Here is a 14,615-nt window from a genome sequence, read left to right as displayed (position 1 = left end):
TTAAAAAGAGTTCCCATCAGGAGTAGGGGGGAGTTTTATCATCAGGACAGGTTGACTAATAGGAAGAACTTTTCTTTTATTCTTTCCTCTAAGGAGCCAAGCCAATCAGGTTAAGAATCTGTGGTTTTCTGATGTTTGAAATATCATTATTCTAACGTAATTCTATTTATACTGATGTTATAGTAAATATGGAAAAAATGGGATATTTCCCATCTTAGAGCTACAACTTAAATATTGTATTTTGTTGCACAGCCTCATGACAGTAGTAACAATGACCTACATTCATATTATTCTTTTAACACTGTAAGATGATTGAAAGCTGAAAGAGCTAATGAAATTTAACTCTCTCCCAAAATCAGGGGTATGAGGACAATAAAATACAAAGTCGATTTTAAAGGGCATAAAGGGAGAATAAGGTGGAGAGAGGGAGACATTTATGGAGGTGATTCCTAAAATGAGGCTGTCGTTCAAACTGCTGATTGTTTTACTGCCTGATTAGCTCGATGAATCAGTCTATCACGTAGCAACCATCAACCAGATTATTTTAATCTGTATAGTTTTATTTTCACAATAATCATTGAAGCTAGCAGCGCTCTGCCTTTGTTTTCCAAGAGTATTGTGTATCCAGATTGTCACACAGACCCTGTTTGTGTGCTGGTGTCTCCCATCTGCCGGTGGAGAGAAGGGGGAGGGGAAGAGGAGTGACGGTTTGCACTCCTCTCTATTTCACACGCAGGCACAGGGCTCCTGCTGTTGAAACCGGCAAGTGTTTTCTTGCGCTGCTCAGTCAAGACAGGTCACTCTGACGATGGCGGAGCCCAGCACGCAGCCCCGGGTCTACTTCCAGTCCCCGAGTAAGGAAGAAGAGCCTCAGTCACAGAGGAAATTGGGCAAGTTCACGGTCCGATATGACAGGAAAGATCTACAGAGGAGACTGGACATCGAGGAATGGCTGGACTTTCAGCTCCATCAGCTGTATGGATGTGAGGTGAGTGCTCAGCATGATTAGTCCTTCACCTTGGCTCAGGCTGGGCCTGCCTGTCGATTCTAAAAGGCTCCTGCCTGTTTATTATTAACTCCTGCTGTGGTTAATACTCTCTGTCCAAGACCGTGGAGAATAAAGCTCCACGTTCTCTCTGCAGCAGGGCTGCAATAGCTGAAGGCACGAACTAACTTGTGAGCTCCTAACATTTTACTTGTGCTTCTGTGAAAGAAGTGTGAAGGGAAATTGAATCAAAGAGTAGAAATTAATCTGCAAAACTAAAACCGAGATGTGAATTTGCAGTGGATTGAGCTTTATTGTGATTACTGAATTTGTCAGGGAAATTCACCATTGAGTTGTGCCCTTACAGAAAGTGCTGTGTTTGTGTACCTGAGGCTGTCTGAAGGGCATCTGATTTTGTCTATGGTGGTACGAGAAATGCAGACTGTGATGGTGGGTATCTAACTGTGAGAATGTCAATGGGCTCTGCAGGAGTAGGGAAAGCATGAAGGACGTTCAGGAGATGGCTGGCTGGTCTCTGTGGAATGATGACAGTGAATATACAGCAATGGAAAGGTGCATTGTGGTGCCTATGGGAATCAACAAGGACGGTTCCCTGGGCGTGGGACCGCGGGAAGGTGAAGGTACTGTGGTATATGATGTAGGAGTGGTCCTGTGCAAATAGGTGTCCTTCAGAGTACATAAAAGCATGTTTCTGAGGGAGTATTGTACAGGTAAGAGGAGAAGGGAGAGTTGTTCTGTTGAATTGTGAGATCCTGTGGGGGGTGGAAATCTCTGAGAGCATGCAGCTCAGCACAAACTGGTGGACACAAAGGATTGATGTTCTCTAAGAATGAGTGAACCTGCTGCAGCATACAATGGAGAGGCAAAAATCCAACCCAATATGAACACCTGGAAAATGCCAAATTTTTATTCTTTTCCCTGGGTGGTCTGTCGGGAATGAAAATGACTTGATTCCACATCAGTTTTCCTGGTTTTGACAATGCTGATGTGGGAGCTGCAGATTTCGTCATGGGCGGCCAGGTGTACTTGGTAGCACAGGCAGGTGACTTGGGAGAAGGGCATTTCTTCTAACATTTTCCATGGCTTTGGTGTGATCACGGTTCCTGGATTCAAGTTTGTCAGTTTTATCATGAATGATGCTGCTTCAGTCAGGGTTCAGTGATTCTCATGTGTGTGTGAATGATGCTGCATTTTATTTTTAAGATTGTTCCGCCTTTTCGTCTGTCCACCTGCTAATCTCTTTCCATGACAAGACTCAGAATAAAATATCTGTTGCGGGAATATGTCCAATTAGTACCTCCCTGCTGTAAAGGTTGGCTTGGGAGAGGATATTGATTTTTTTTCGATTATCTTGTCATTGGATTTAGGATGGTACTATAGTGGGTCTGTGAGAGTGTGATAGGTTGATCAATTGCCAACACATGGTTGTAGAGTAACACAGTGCTGTGGTTTCAGTTTTTCACTGTTCATCTAGCTGGCTTGGATTAGAAACTACACAGTGGCAATTTTATTAGCTATTCCTTGTATTCCTATATGTGATCTTCTACTGCTGTAGCCCTGACGTGATGTGTGTTCAGAGATGTTCTTCTGCATGTCACTGTTGTAATGCCTGGATGTTAGAGTTATTGTTGTCTTTCATCTTGGCCATTTTCCTCTGACCTCTCTCATTAAAAAGGTGTTTTTGCCCACAGAACTGCTGCTCACACAATTCTCTGTAAACTAGATACTATTGTGTGCAAAAACCCCAGGAGGTCAGCAGTTTCTGAGATACCCAAACCACCTCGTCGGACACCAACAATCATTCCATGGTTAAAATCACCTAGATTACATTTCTTCCCCACTCTGATGTTCGGTCTGACCAACAACTGAACCTCCTGACCACATCTTCATGCTTTTATTGAGTTGCTGCCACATGATTGGCTGATTAGATATTTGCATTAACAAGCATGAATACCTAACAAAGTGGCCACTGATCGTAGTTTGACCAGATGAAGTGAAATTTGTAGTTCAGAATATGAAGTTGTCAAATCAAGCCTTGTTAATGTAATAACACCATAGATAGAAATAGATGTACACAAGCTCTAATATTAATTGGGAACCATCAGCCAGTAACAAACCATTTCAACCTGGTTAATCACAAATTGAGAAAGGGATTTGAAATAACTTCAAAGCAGTTAAGTACTGTATTCAGTTGGATAGTGATTCTGAATGGATTTAGTTAGATCTGTGAATGGATGCGAAGAGATGTTAACCAGGAATGGATTGAGTGGTTTGGTCAAGCATTCCGGCAGATGCTGCTTAGTAATTGGATTCAGTCAGACATTGATTGAGAATGGATTGAACCAAATGTGTCGAAATGTGTGGAACTGGGCACAAATGTGAAATGGGAGCAATTAAGTATGAAGCGTAAATAGCTTCTATTGAAGTATCTAATTAGGATCAGGTATGGAATATGCCCAATCAAGTGCTGACTAGCAATGTACCCAATATTTCTCACAAGGAGCAGATCCCATCAGTTGACTGCATGACTGTATGAAGACAGTGAATGGGAATGAATATGGCTAAATACAGTTTAGGAGCTGGAATGAAATGCGCATGAATTTACACTGATTATTTGTATTTCAGTAGCATCCATTACATGTGATCGGGGACCTCCACATCATGAGAAAAGATGGTGATAGGAATTCGTTAGTCAGGGGAACAAAAAGGAGGCTTTGTGGACAATAGCAAGAATCCCTAATGGTATGTTGCCTCCCATTTGCCAGGATCCAGGACATCTCAGATCAAGTCTTGGCCATTAGGAGGTTGATCTGCCAAAGGATGTGGTCCATGTAGGCATCAATGACATGGGTGGGGAGGAAGGATGATGAGGTTCAGCAAAGGCAGTTCATGGAGTTAGGTGCTAAGCTAAAGGACGGGACCTCCAGGGTTGTGATCTCAGGATTGCTAAGCATGCCATATGCTAGTGAGGCCAGAAATAGGGAGACCATACAATTTAACAACCGCTAAGAAGCCGGTGTAAGAGGGAGGGCGTCAGATTGTTAGATCATTGGACTCTTCCAGGCAGGTACCTCTACAGAAGAGACAGTTTGCACGTGAGCTGTAGGGGGACTAATATCCTAGTGGGAAGGTTTGCTAGTGCTGCACTGGGAGGGGGGTTTAAAACTAGAGTTGCAGGGAGATGAGAACCAGAGTGCCAGAACAGATAGTGGAGACAGAGACAGTTATTGGCAAGATCTCAGACAAAGTCAGGAATCAAAAGGTTGAGCATGGTGCAATTAATGTCCTGAGCTGCAAACATTTCAATGCAAGAAATATTGTAGGAAAGGCAGATGAGCTTAGGGCATGGATCAGAACATAGAATTATGTTATCTTAGCCATTGGTGACACTTGATTGCAGGAGGGACAGGACCAGCAGCTCAGTATTCTGCGGTTCCATTGTTTTAGACGTGACAGAGTGGGAGGAATTAAAGGGAGAGGGGTGGTGTTGCCAGGCAGGGAAAATATCACAGTAGTGCTCAGTCAGGACAGACTGGAGGACTCGTCTATTGAGGTTTTATGGGTGGAACTGAGGAATAAGAAAGGGATGACCATGTTAATGGGGCTATATTATAGACTACCCACCAGTCTGTGGAATTTAGAGGATCAAATTTGTAGAGAGACCACAGATTGTTGCAAGAAATGTAAGATTGTTATAGTGGATGATTTTAACTTTCTACATATTGACTGGGACTCCCATACTATACAAGGATTAGATGGGATTGAGTTTGTCAAATGTGTTCAGGAAATTTCCTTAGTCAATGCATAGAAGTCCCAACAGAGAGTATGTAATACTTGATCTGCTATTAGGGAGTTAGACAGGGCAGGTGACAGAACTTTGTGTAGGGGAACGCTTTTCATCTAGTGATTACAATGCCATTAGTTTCAAAGTAAATAAGTAGAAGATACTGTAAGTTTGGTCCACAGGTTAGGACGTTGAATTGGAGAAAGGCCAATCTTGATGGGATCAGAAAGGGCCTGGCAAGTGTGGATTGGGAAAGGCTGTTTTCTGGCAAATGTGTAACTGGTAAGTGGGAGGCCTTCAACAGTGAAATTTTGAGAGTGAAAAGCTTGTATGTGCCTGTATGAATAAAAGGGAGAGATAACAGGTGTAGGGAACCTTGGTTTTCAAGACATGTTGAGGCCCTAGTTAAGAAAAAAGGAGGTACATAGCAGGTATAGGCAGGTAAGAACAAATGAGTATAAGAAATGCAAGAGAATACTTAAGAAAAAAATTCAGGAGGGCCAAAAGAAGGCACAAGTTTGCCTTAGAAGTCAAGGTGAAGGAGAATCCTAAGGGATTCTACAGATATGCTAAGAGCAAACGGATTGCAAGGGACAAAATTGGTCCTTTCTATGCGTGGAGCCAAAAGAGATGGGGGAGATGTTAAATGGATTTTTTGGAACTGTAGTTACTTAAGAGATAAGACACAGAGTCTATTGAAGTGGGCCAAAGCAGCAGATTGCAGAGGAGGAGCTGTTTGTTGTCATAAGGCAAATTAGGGTGGATAAATCCCCAGGACCTGACAAGGTGTTCCCTTGGACCCTTTGGGAGGCAAGTGTAGAAATTGCAGGGGCTCTAGCAGAGATATTTAAATCATCCTTACCGACAGGTGAGGCACCCAAGGATAGGAGGACAATTGTTCTGCTGTTTAAGAAAGGCTTTAAAAATAAAGTAGGAAATTATAGTCTGACAACAGTAGTAATTCTAAGGCACTGGATATATAAGAACTTGGATAGACATGGACTGACTAGGGATCGTCAGCATGGCTTTGTGAGCGGTAGGTCGCGTCTAACCTATCATATAGTTTTTTGAGGAAGTTAGCAGGAAAGCTGATGAAGGCAAGGCAGTGGGTGTTGTCTACATGGACTTTAGTAAGGCATTCAACAAAATCTCACCTGAGAGGTTGATAAAGAAGGTTCATTCGCTTGGCATTCAAGATGTGATAGTAAATGAGATTAGCCATTGGCTCGATTAGAGAAACCAGAGAGTGGCAGCAGATGGTTGCCTCTCTGACTGGAGGCCTTTGACTAGTGGAGGCCTGCAAAGACCAATTCTGGTCCATTGCTCTTTGTCACATATATCAATGTTCTGGATGATAATGTGGTTAACTGGATCCTCAAATTTGTGGATGACACCAAGATTGAGGGTGTAGTGGATAGTGAGGAAAACTATCAGTGCTTGCAGTGGGATCTGGACCAGCTAGAAAAATGGGAGATGGAATTTAATGCAGACGAGTGATAGTTGCTGCAGTTTGGTAGGGCCAACCATGGTAGGTCTTATACAGTGAAGGGTAGGGCACTGAGGAGTGCAGTAGAACAAAGAGATCTGGAAATACAGGTCCATAGTTGATTGAAAGTGGTGGCACAGGTAGACAGTGTCGCAAGGAAAGCTTTTGTCACATTGGCCTTCATAAATCAATGTACTGAGTACAGGAGATGGGATATTATGTTGAAGTTGTGTAATATGTTGGTGAGGCCTAATTTGGAGTATTGTGTATGGTTTTGGTCACCTACCTACAGGAAGGATGTAAATAACGTTAAAAGAGTACAGAGGAAATTTGCAAGGATTTTGCCGGGACTGGAGGACCTGAATTATGAGGAAAGATTGAATAGGTTGAGGCTTTATTCCTTGGACATAGAGGACTGAGGGGAGATTTGATAGAGGTGTACAAAATTATGAGGGCTGTAGATGATAAATGCAAGGAGGATTTTTCCACTGAGGTTGGGTGGGACTACAACTAGAGGTCATGGGTTAAGAGTGAGAGGTGAAAAGTTTATAGTCTTAATAGGCTTCGGGAAGTTAATCTGGAGCTCTGGATTCGTTCTTGTTAGCTCTACACTGGTTAGGTTGATCTGGATTCTTCACTTTGAGGATCATGAGAGTGTGGAACAAGCTGTCAGTGCAAGTGGTTCACGCAAGCTCGATTTCAATGTTTAAGATGGATGGGAGAGGTATGTTCTAGGTGCAGGTTGATAGGAGTGGTTCAGCATAGTCAAGATGTACTAAAGGTTATGGTTCTGTGCTGTACTTTTCTATAACTCCATAAACCCCGGCATGTACCAGCAGATCTGCAAGGCTTGGTGAAGAAGGGTTGTGGTAAAATTGGGAATGAGTCAAAGGAGGTCAAACACATAGGTTAAATGGGGGTGCAGGATGAGGTTGGTCTGTGGTGAAATTGTAGAACGGTCCTAAGGATTTCAAATGAGATATACAGGGGATACAATGGGACTGATTGCCAACAGAGTAGTAGGGGAAGGAGCTGAAGACTGAATGTAAAATGTGGTTTGAACATGGCCTCACCATCTTTGGTCATCTCACACAGGGTAAAATCTCTGACTTGCTTAACCCTATCACCTCTACTGGGCCGTAGACCACCATCAGCCGCTCTCCGGAGTCCTCTGTCCTGGGCCAGTATTTCAAGTTGTCCCCAGGTGTAGCCCAGCTTTGAGGATCCTTGCTCTCCCAGGAATGAGGTCTTTAAAGCTTCTGCTGGCATTTCTGCAGCTCTGGCTTTTTATGGGATGGGTTTGCTGGCCCCATGCCTGACCTTCCTCCTTCCACAGCCGGGCTTGTTACCATCCATGGCAGGGTTAATAGTATAAAAGCTCACCTGATAAAAATGATCAGCAAAGCTTAACTCAAGGCATAAATTATGCACGATATTTATATTTTAAAAAATAGCCAAAAAAAAGTCTATTGTAGTGTTTTATGGTCATTGTGATGTAGTGATTGGGGTTGTGCAAGTTGGTTCAAGAGCTGAAAGGTTGAAGGGAAGTTGCTGTTCTTGAACCTGGTCATGTGGGATTTCAGGCTTCTCTGTCTCCTGCCTGATAGTAGCTGCAAGAAGATGGCATGGCCCAGATGGTGAAGATCTTTGATTAATGTTTCCTTCCTGAGGCAACGCCTACTGTAGATACTACTGATGGTGCAGAGGGAGGTACCTGTGAAGTATAGGGCTGAATCTACTGTTCTCTGCAGTTTCTTATGTTTCTATGAATTTCCATAGCAGACCATGATGTAATCACTTATATTCAATCAGTCCAAACCATGTCTCTACCTTAATAGGCTTCAGGAAGATATCCTGGAGCTTTGGCTTAATTCTTCTTAGCTCTACATTGGATGTGTTGATCTGAATTCATGTCCATGCTAAAGAATGCAATTGTGAGTCTGAGTTACTCAGAAAATCAGCGAGGGATTTTGGACCAGATCTTCACAAAAAAAAAGTCAGCTCCTGCAGCAACCCACTGAAATTTTCCAAGCATACAAAGCAAGCAAGTGTTGAAATTTGTCTCTGAGCTAATGCCTAATGCCTGATAATGGGGCTATGCCTTGCGACATGTCAATGTAAGTGGTTACTGTTTTCATGAATGATGTGTCCCTTGGTAAATAAATGATGGGAAAGCTGCTGTTATGTGGTGAATGTACAAGAAGAAAACAAATTATATTGCAGGCAGGTACTTAACATGATTAGATTAAGTAATTTCATTTACTAGACTCTCGAAAGGACAATTACCTACACATGATGCTGAGTCTGTTAGGTGTTCTAGGGGAAGGGCCTCAGGATCCAAAGTCGGAAGCCTATTTGTTGTTTGCAACTTGCTTTGCTCTATGACAGAAGACAGAGTCATACAGAAAGGAGTTCATACAGAACTTATAGCTCAATAAGTTGAAGATGACCATCAAGTACCAATTAAGTACCTGAAAGGAAAGAATTTTCAGCGGCACAGGGACGTAATAGAGTGTGGGACTATCTGGATTGTGCTTACACGGGGCTGGTAAGGACTGGAAGGGCTGAACAGTCTCATCACCTGTTACATAATTATTCTGTGATTCTGTTTCATTGTGAGAGAGTGGGGTTGGGGCTCTGGTTAAGTGTACAGTGAAGGTGCTCTTTCGAGAAAACCTTAGCCCATTGGCCTTTGTGTCTTAATTGGGCTGTGTACGGGATCACTCCACGAGCAGGGGATATTGGTAGTTTTGACATAGTCACCCATCATGAATGACAATGACAGGAGCTGGGGATTTCCTGAGCCTCCCAGGACTCCGTAGTGAAGCCGAGAGAGTACAGCAGCATCAGAGGGAGAATGAAGAGTTGATAGGTGGGTCCAGCCCTAAACCCCAGGGCCTCCCAGCTGCTTTCTGCAGTGATGGAGGGAAAGGTATTCCTTGCAGACACATGCAAAGAGAGCACATGAGTGTTTTGTTGGAATTTACTTGAGAATTTGTAAATTCTTTAGTTCACTTCCCAAACTTTGGCAGTGCCCCTGCATTCTTTGCAACTTACAGCTCATTGTGGTCAGACTACCTTGGTCACTGCTAACTCTGCAGCACTGTGCATGCACCTAGTGGAGACTGATTTGGCTGCTTCCTGATACCTGTGGATGTCCAGAGAGGGTCAGCAGAGGAGAGGAGCTGACAGGAAGCTAAACCAGCCAGTGGTCTGGACACCGGTGTCTCTGGAAGACTCAGTAACATGGCCAGTGGTGGTACCTACCTGCAGCCAACTGGACCATGTGTTGTCATCTGCTGGATCTGGTGGCCGTGCTTTGCCAGCGGCCATCAAGGTTACCTGCATCCTTAAGTTCCATCCCTTGGGATCACTCTAGGATTGTACCAATGTCTCTTGAGATCCCACAGGCTCTCCGAGATCCTGCTAGTGCACAAGGCAGGTGACAAATGGCCAATTTAAAAGTGCTTGCAATGAGTCCCATAAGAAGAGGTGACCTAGAGACTGAATGGGCTCATTGCTCTTGTACCTCCCCTGCTTGTCTCAGGAGTGTTTGTCAACTATAGGGTTTCCACTGCATCACGTGCAGTAGGTCTATGACACAGGACATTGCCATGATGCTAATATCCTGCTTTGCCTTAGCCTTCATGTTCGCCCTTGCTAATGTACACCTGGCTAGCTGTCTGGGAACATGGGACATACCAGTAATGAAGGTTGATAACAGTAATTGGGAAACCCACTGAGGAGATCCAATACCGACCAGCTAAAGCTTCATATTCATCAATAAATATCTCACTGAGCTCGTCAGAGTCAGGCCAAGCCTTCAATTTCTGGACCTACCCAGAGCCCTCCTTCAAATTTCCAACAGCCAGGCTTTCCGAAATGGTGAGTGTCGACTGCTCACTGCAGAAAACTGAGAAGCACCAAGAATTGGAGCAAATCTAAAGAGTAGAGCCCCTTCAGTTGAGAAAGAGCAAAGAAAATAGTGTTGCTGGATGGAATGTCCCCATCACTGTAAAGTTTATTAGTCCACACAACCCACACCTCAATGCTAGATTGACCTTCCCACTTGCATTCTGCAAACAACTGTGCATGACCCACTGATCAGTGTCAATCTATTCCACAATTTTGGAAGATCAGTAGTCAAATATAATCCATTCCAGGCAGTGGCATCAGCAAATATTTTTTCCTTTGTCAGTACGAAGGACTGAATGCTAGCAATTAACTTTGGGCAGATGGAGACCACGCTTCTTCCTGTAATGGGGTAATTTCTGTGTCCTTAGCGGAGGTGGAGGGGAACTGCTCAGATCTGGTTTAGGACAGGCAAGTTACTTTTAGCCAGTGTCCTCTGGTCTTGGATCCCGTGGGGCCTCTGGCCTCAGGACCATTGCAGCACCTTACCCAGCCACCAGGACACTAGGTAGCATGTGTGTTGCTAAGGCCGTCACGATGGTAAGAAATGGGAGTGCGTCAATTTAGAGCCTCCATTTGCATTTCTCCTTGTCATCGGCATCCCTGTCATGGTCTTCCTGCACTTTCCTGCTGTCAGTGAGCTGAAGATGCATGAAGTGATGAGCAGCCAGAGACAGCGAATCCTGCTGAAGATGAGATTCACAGGGTGAAAGCCATTAGTGGAGACCTGTGTTCATTCATGTTGCAGGATGACATTTGGTACCAGCTTCTACGACACTGACCTAAGTCAACCATTGTGCAACACACATAAAACGCTGGAGGAGCTCACTTCAGTGTGAATGCTGGAAGTGCATGATTCTTTAAAAATAATTGGCTACAAAGACAGAGAGGTAACAAGGAGATAATTTATTTTTAATGGCGAAACTTTTCATGGTCTTGAATGCACTGATAACAAAAGCAGATTTAAGATTAAGTTTTGAAATCAGCTTCAGAGGAGGACTGGAAAAGAAAATTTTGCAAGAAGTGGGGAAATAGGAGAGATTGGGCAGCCTTTTTCAAAGAGCTAGCAGTGACATAATGGGCTGAATTGCCTCCTATTTTGTTATTTAAAAACAACAAAATTGTAAAACAGACATTTGCAATAGTTTGCTATGCTAAAAATTACTAGATGGTTTAACTCCTGGTTTAATCTCTCTTCATTCAAACTGAATGGAAAACTGTCCCATAATGTCCCTGATAAAGGGTCATCCTCCACTGCCACCCTTTCCATATCCACTCACACTGGGGCAAGCTGCTAAAGTAAGGCTGGTCTGGGTATGTATTAAATATCGTAAATGAGAACCATCGTATTCCCCTTCTTCCATGATCTATTGTTCTTTCCTATCAAACTCTTTCTTCTTCACCTCTTTATCTCTTCCACCTATCACACCCTAGCTTCTTACTTCATCCTCCCCCACCCTCTCCACCCTTCCACCAGGTGTCATTTTTCACCTGCCAGTCTGTACAGCTTCCCCTCACCCAACGTCTTGTTCTTCCTTCTTTCCCCCTTTCTTTCCAGTCCTGATGATGGGTCTCAGACCAAATCGCCAACAGTTTATTTCTCTCCATAGATGCTGCCTGACCTGCTGAGTTCCTAAATGTTATTGGGAAAAGAGCAAGTGTGTTCTTCTTGAGTCCTGGGTGAAACTGAAGCTTTACACAGCAACTCAATCACAGGCATTCCCAGAGTTAAGCAAGGTTCCTTTCCTCATCTCCCTCCTGGCACATTCATCCCTTCCCACTAACCTCCCTCCCGGCAGTTATCCCTGCAAGCAACCAGTGTCCTACACCTGCCACTTTACCTCCTCCCTCACCTCAATTCAGGGCCCCAAACAGTCCTTCGAAGTGAGGCAACACCCCACCTGCGAATCAGCTGGGGTCATCTAATGTATTTATTGAACTCCTTATGTGGCCTTCTGTACATTGGTGAGGCTGGGGGAACGCTTCATTGAGCACCGCCGTTCCATCCGCCAAAGAGAACTTCCCAGTGGCGCAACATTTTAATTCCAATTACCATTCCTGTTCCAACACGTCGGTCTATGGACGCCTCTGGTGCCGCAATGAGGACGCCCTTGGGGTGGAGGAGCTACACCTTGTACTCTCTCTGGATAGTCTCCAACTTGATGCCATGAATATCAATTTCTCTTCCTGGTTTAAAAAAAATCCCTTTCCCTTCCCTCTTCTTTTATTCCCCACTCTGGCCTTTTACCTCTTCTCACCTGCCTAGCACCTCCCCCTAGTTCCCCTCCTCCTTCCCTTTCTCCTATGGTCCACTCTCCTCTCCAGCCTTGACCTTTCTCACCCATCTGGCTTCATCTATCACTGCCTAGCTATTCCTCTTACCCTCATCTGACCTTTTTATTCTGGTGTCTTCACCCTTCCTTTCCAGTCCTGAAAAGGATCTCGACCTGAAACATCAGCCCTTTGTTCATTTCCATGGATGCTGCCTGACCTGCTGAGTTCCTTCAGCATCTTGTGTGTGTTCCTCTCCTGAGAATTGCCTATAAGCCAATTTCTCCATTAGTGAGAAAAGCCTCTTTTCTATTACAAGCCATATCATATTGTTCTACGTACAATTCTTATAATTCTTTCAATTTATTGATTAATATTACACATAATTAAATTAATGGAATATATAGTGTATCCAACCATTAATAAGTAACACAAATGATTTTATATTTATTATTACTAGCTTGAAAATGCTTTAAATTGCCTAAAGTTGGGTATCTGTAAGTCAGGTCATTCATAATGCGAAGACTCCTGAACAATGTCACGCATTGCCACTTTGTTCAAAGTACATATACTATATGTCACCATATACAACCCAAGATTCATTTTCTTGCAAGCATACTTAATAAATCCATACTAGAATAATAACCATAACAGAATCAATGAAAGACCACACCAGACTGGGTGTTCAACCAGTGTACAAAAGACAAGAAACTGGGAAAATGCAAGAAAGAAAGAAATGATAATAGTAAATAAATAAGCAATAAATATCGGGAACATGAGATGAAGAGCCCTTGAAAGTGAATCCATAGGGGATGGAAACATTTCAACGATGGGGCAAGTGAAGTTGAGTGAAGTTATCCCCTTTGGTTCAAGAGCCTGATAGTTGAGGGGTAATAATTGTTCCTGAACCTGGTGGTGTGAGTTCTGAGGCTCCCATACCACCTTCCTGATGGCAGCAGTGAGAAGAGAGCGTGGTCTGGGTGCTGGGTAACTCTAATGATGGATGCTGCTTTCTTGCAATAACGCTTCGTGTAAATGTGCTCAATGGTGGGGAGGGTTTTACCCATGATGGACTGCCGTATCCACTACTTTTTGTAGGATTTTCAGTTCAAGAGCATTGGTGATTCTATAGTAGGCTGTGATGCAGCCAGCCAATATACTCTCCACCACGCATCTTTTCCAAGGAACAAAAAAAAAACAAAGGAAGGAGCTGTATCTCCCTCTTATGTTCATCCCATTCCCTCACTGTCTTATGTCAGAACTTCTGAAGGCTGGGTCATAACAAGAAGCAATCCATTTCCTTCTTCCATTAATGAAAAAATGCTTTAACTGTGATGACAAACGAGAAAATCTGCAGATGCTGGAAATCAAAGTAATACACACAAAATGTTGGATGAACTCAGCAGGCCAAGCAGCATCTATGGATAAGAATAAATGTTGCATGAGGTTACATACTATCATAGGAACTAATTCCTTGCTGGGCCCATCCAGTCTGACCTCTTTGCAGAGAGTGTGGCTGACTATTAAGTGCTCCCCAAGATTACCTAGGAGACATTCAGTCCTGATGAAGAGTCTCGGCCTGAAGCACCAACTGGCCCCTTTGCTACTGCAGAGTGTGGCTGACTATTAAGTGCTCCCCAAACTGGCCCGGGAAACATTCAGGCCAAGGACTGTTACAAATGGGCATGAAATTCCGATCTTGTCGCTGGCATACACATCCTACGAATGAATAAATTCAGTGACTGGAGACCCATGGCTCTGATTAAAAGAGCTTTGGATAAAGAATGATTAAATAATTTTAGTCCCAGATGGCTAATACCTTATCCTGCTGCCTGCTTTCAGACATTTCAGACAGACTAACCTCTCAGTATCTCCTCTGTCCATGGAGTGGAAGAAGCATATTGTTTATGTTACTGAACTGCAAATTCCAGAGGTTTGGACTATTGGTCCAGTGATATTCAGTTCCAATTTCCCAATGCAGCCACAGAGGTTAATGAAGTTAATTATGTAAGTTTACAATGAGGTCTAGGATGGTGACTGTATAAAACTTCTGTTTTATTAATATCTTTTAGGGAAATAGATTTGCCACCTGACCTCAAAAACTAGTGCTGCAGTGTGCTTGTCTTCTAATTAGCAGCCAGGAGTAGACCAGCATG

The 14,615-nt window shown here is 43.5% G+C and overlaps 1 protein-coding gene across 1 annotated transcript in view; it reads left to right on the top strand.

Annotated features, from left to right (window-relative positions):
• The first annotated feature begins 557 nt into the window (after positions 1–557).
• ppp1r14d (protein phosphatase 1 regulatory inhibitor subunit 14D) overlaps positions 558–14,615 on the top strand; it is a 53,592-nt gene continuing 39,534 nt past the window's right edge. Inside the window, exon 1 of the mRNA XM_063072160.1 lies at positions 558–988. Coding sequence (XP_062928230.1) covers positions 809–988 — 180 coding nt within the window. The 5' untranslated portion in view covers positions 558–808. The remainder of the gene's footprint in view (positions 989–14,615) is intronic.

The sequence above is a fragment of the Mobula hypostoma genome, chromosome 1 (assembly GCF_963921235.1).
Source record: "Mobula hypostoma chromosome 1, sMobHyp1.1, whole genome shotgun sequence".
In the NCBI taxonomy this organism is placed as follows: Eukaryota; Metazoa; Chordata; class Chondrichthyes; order Myliobatiformes; family Myliobatidae; genus Mobula; species Mobula hypostoma.
The sequence above is the reverse complement of the archived record's forward strand: the minus strand, read 5'-3'. Positions and strand labels throughout refer to the sequence as shown.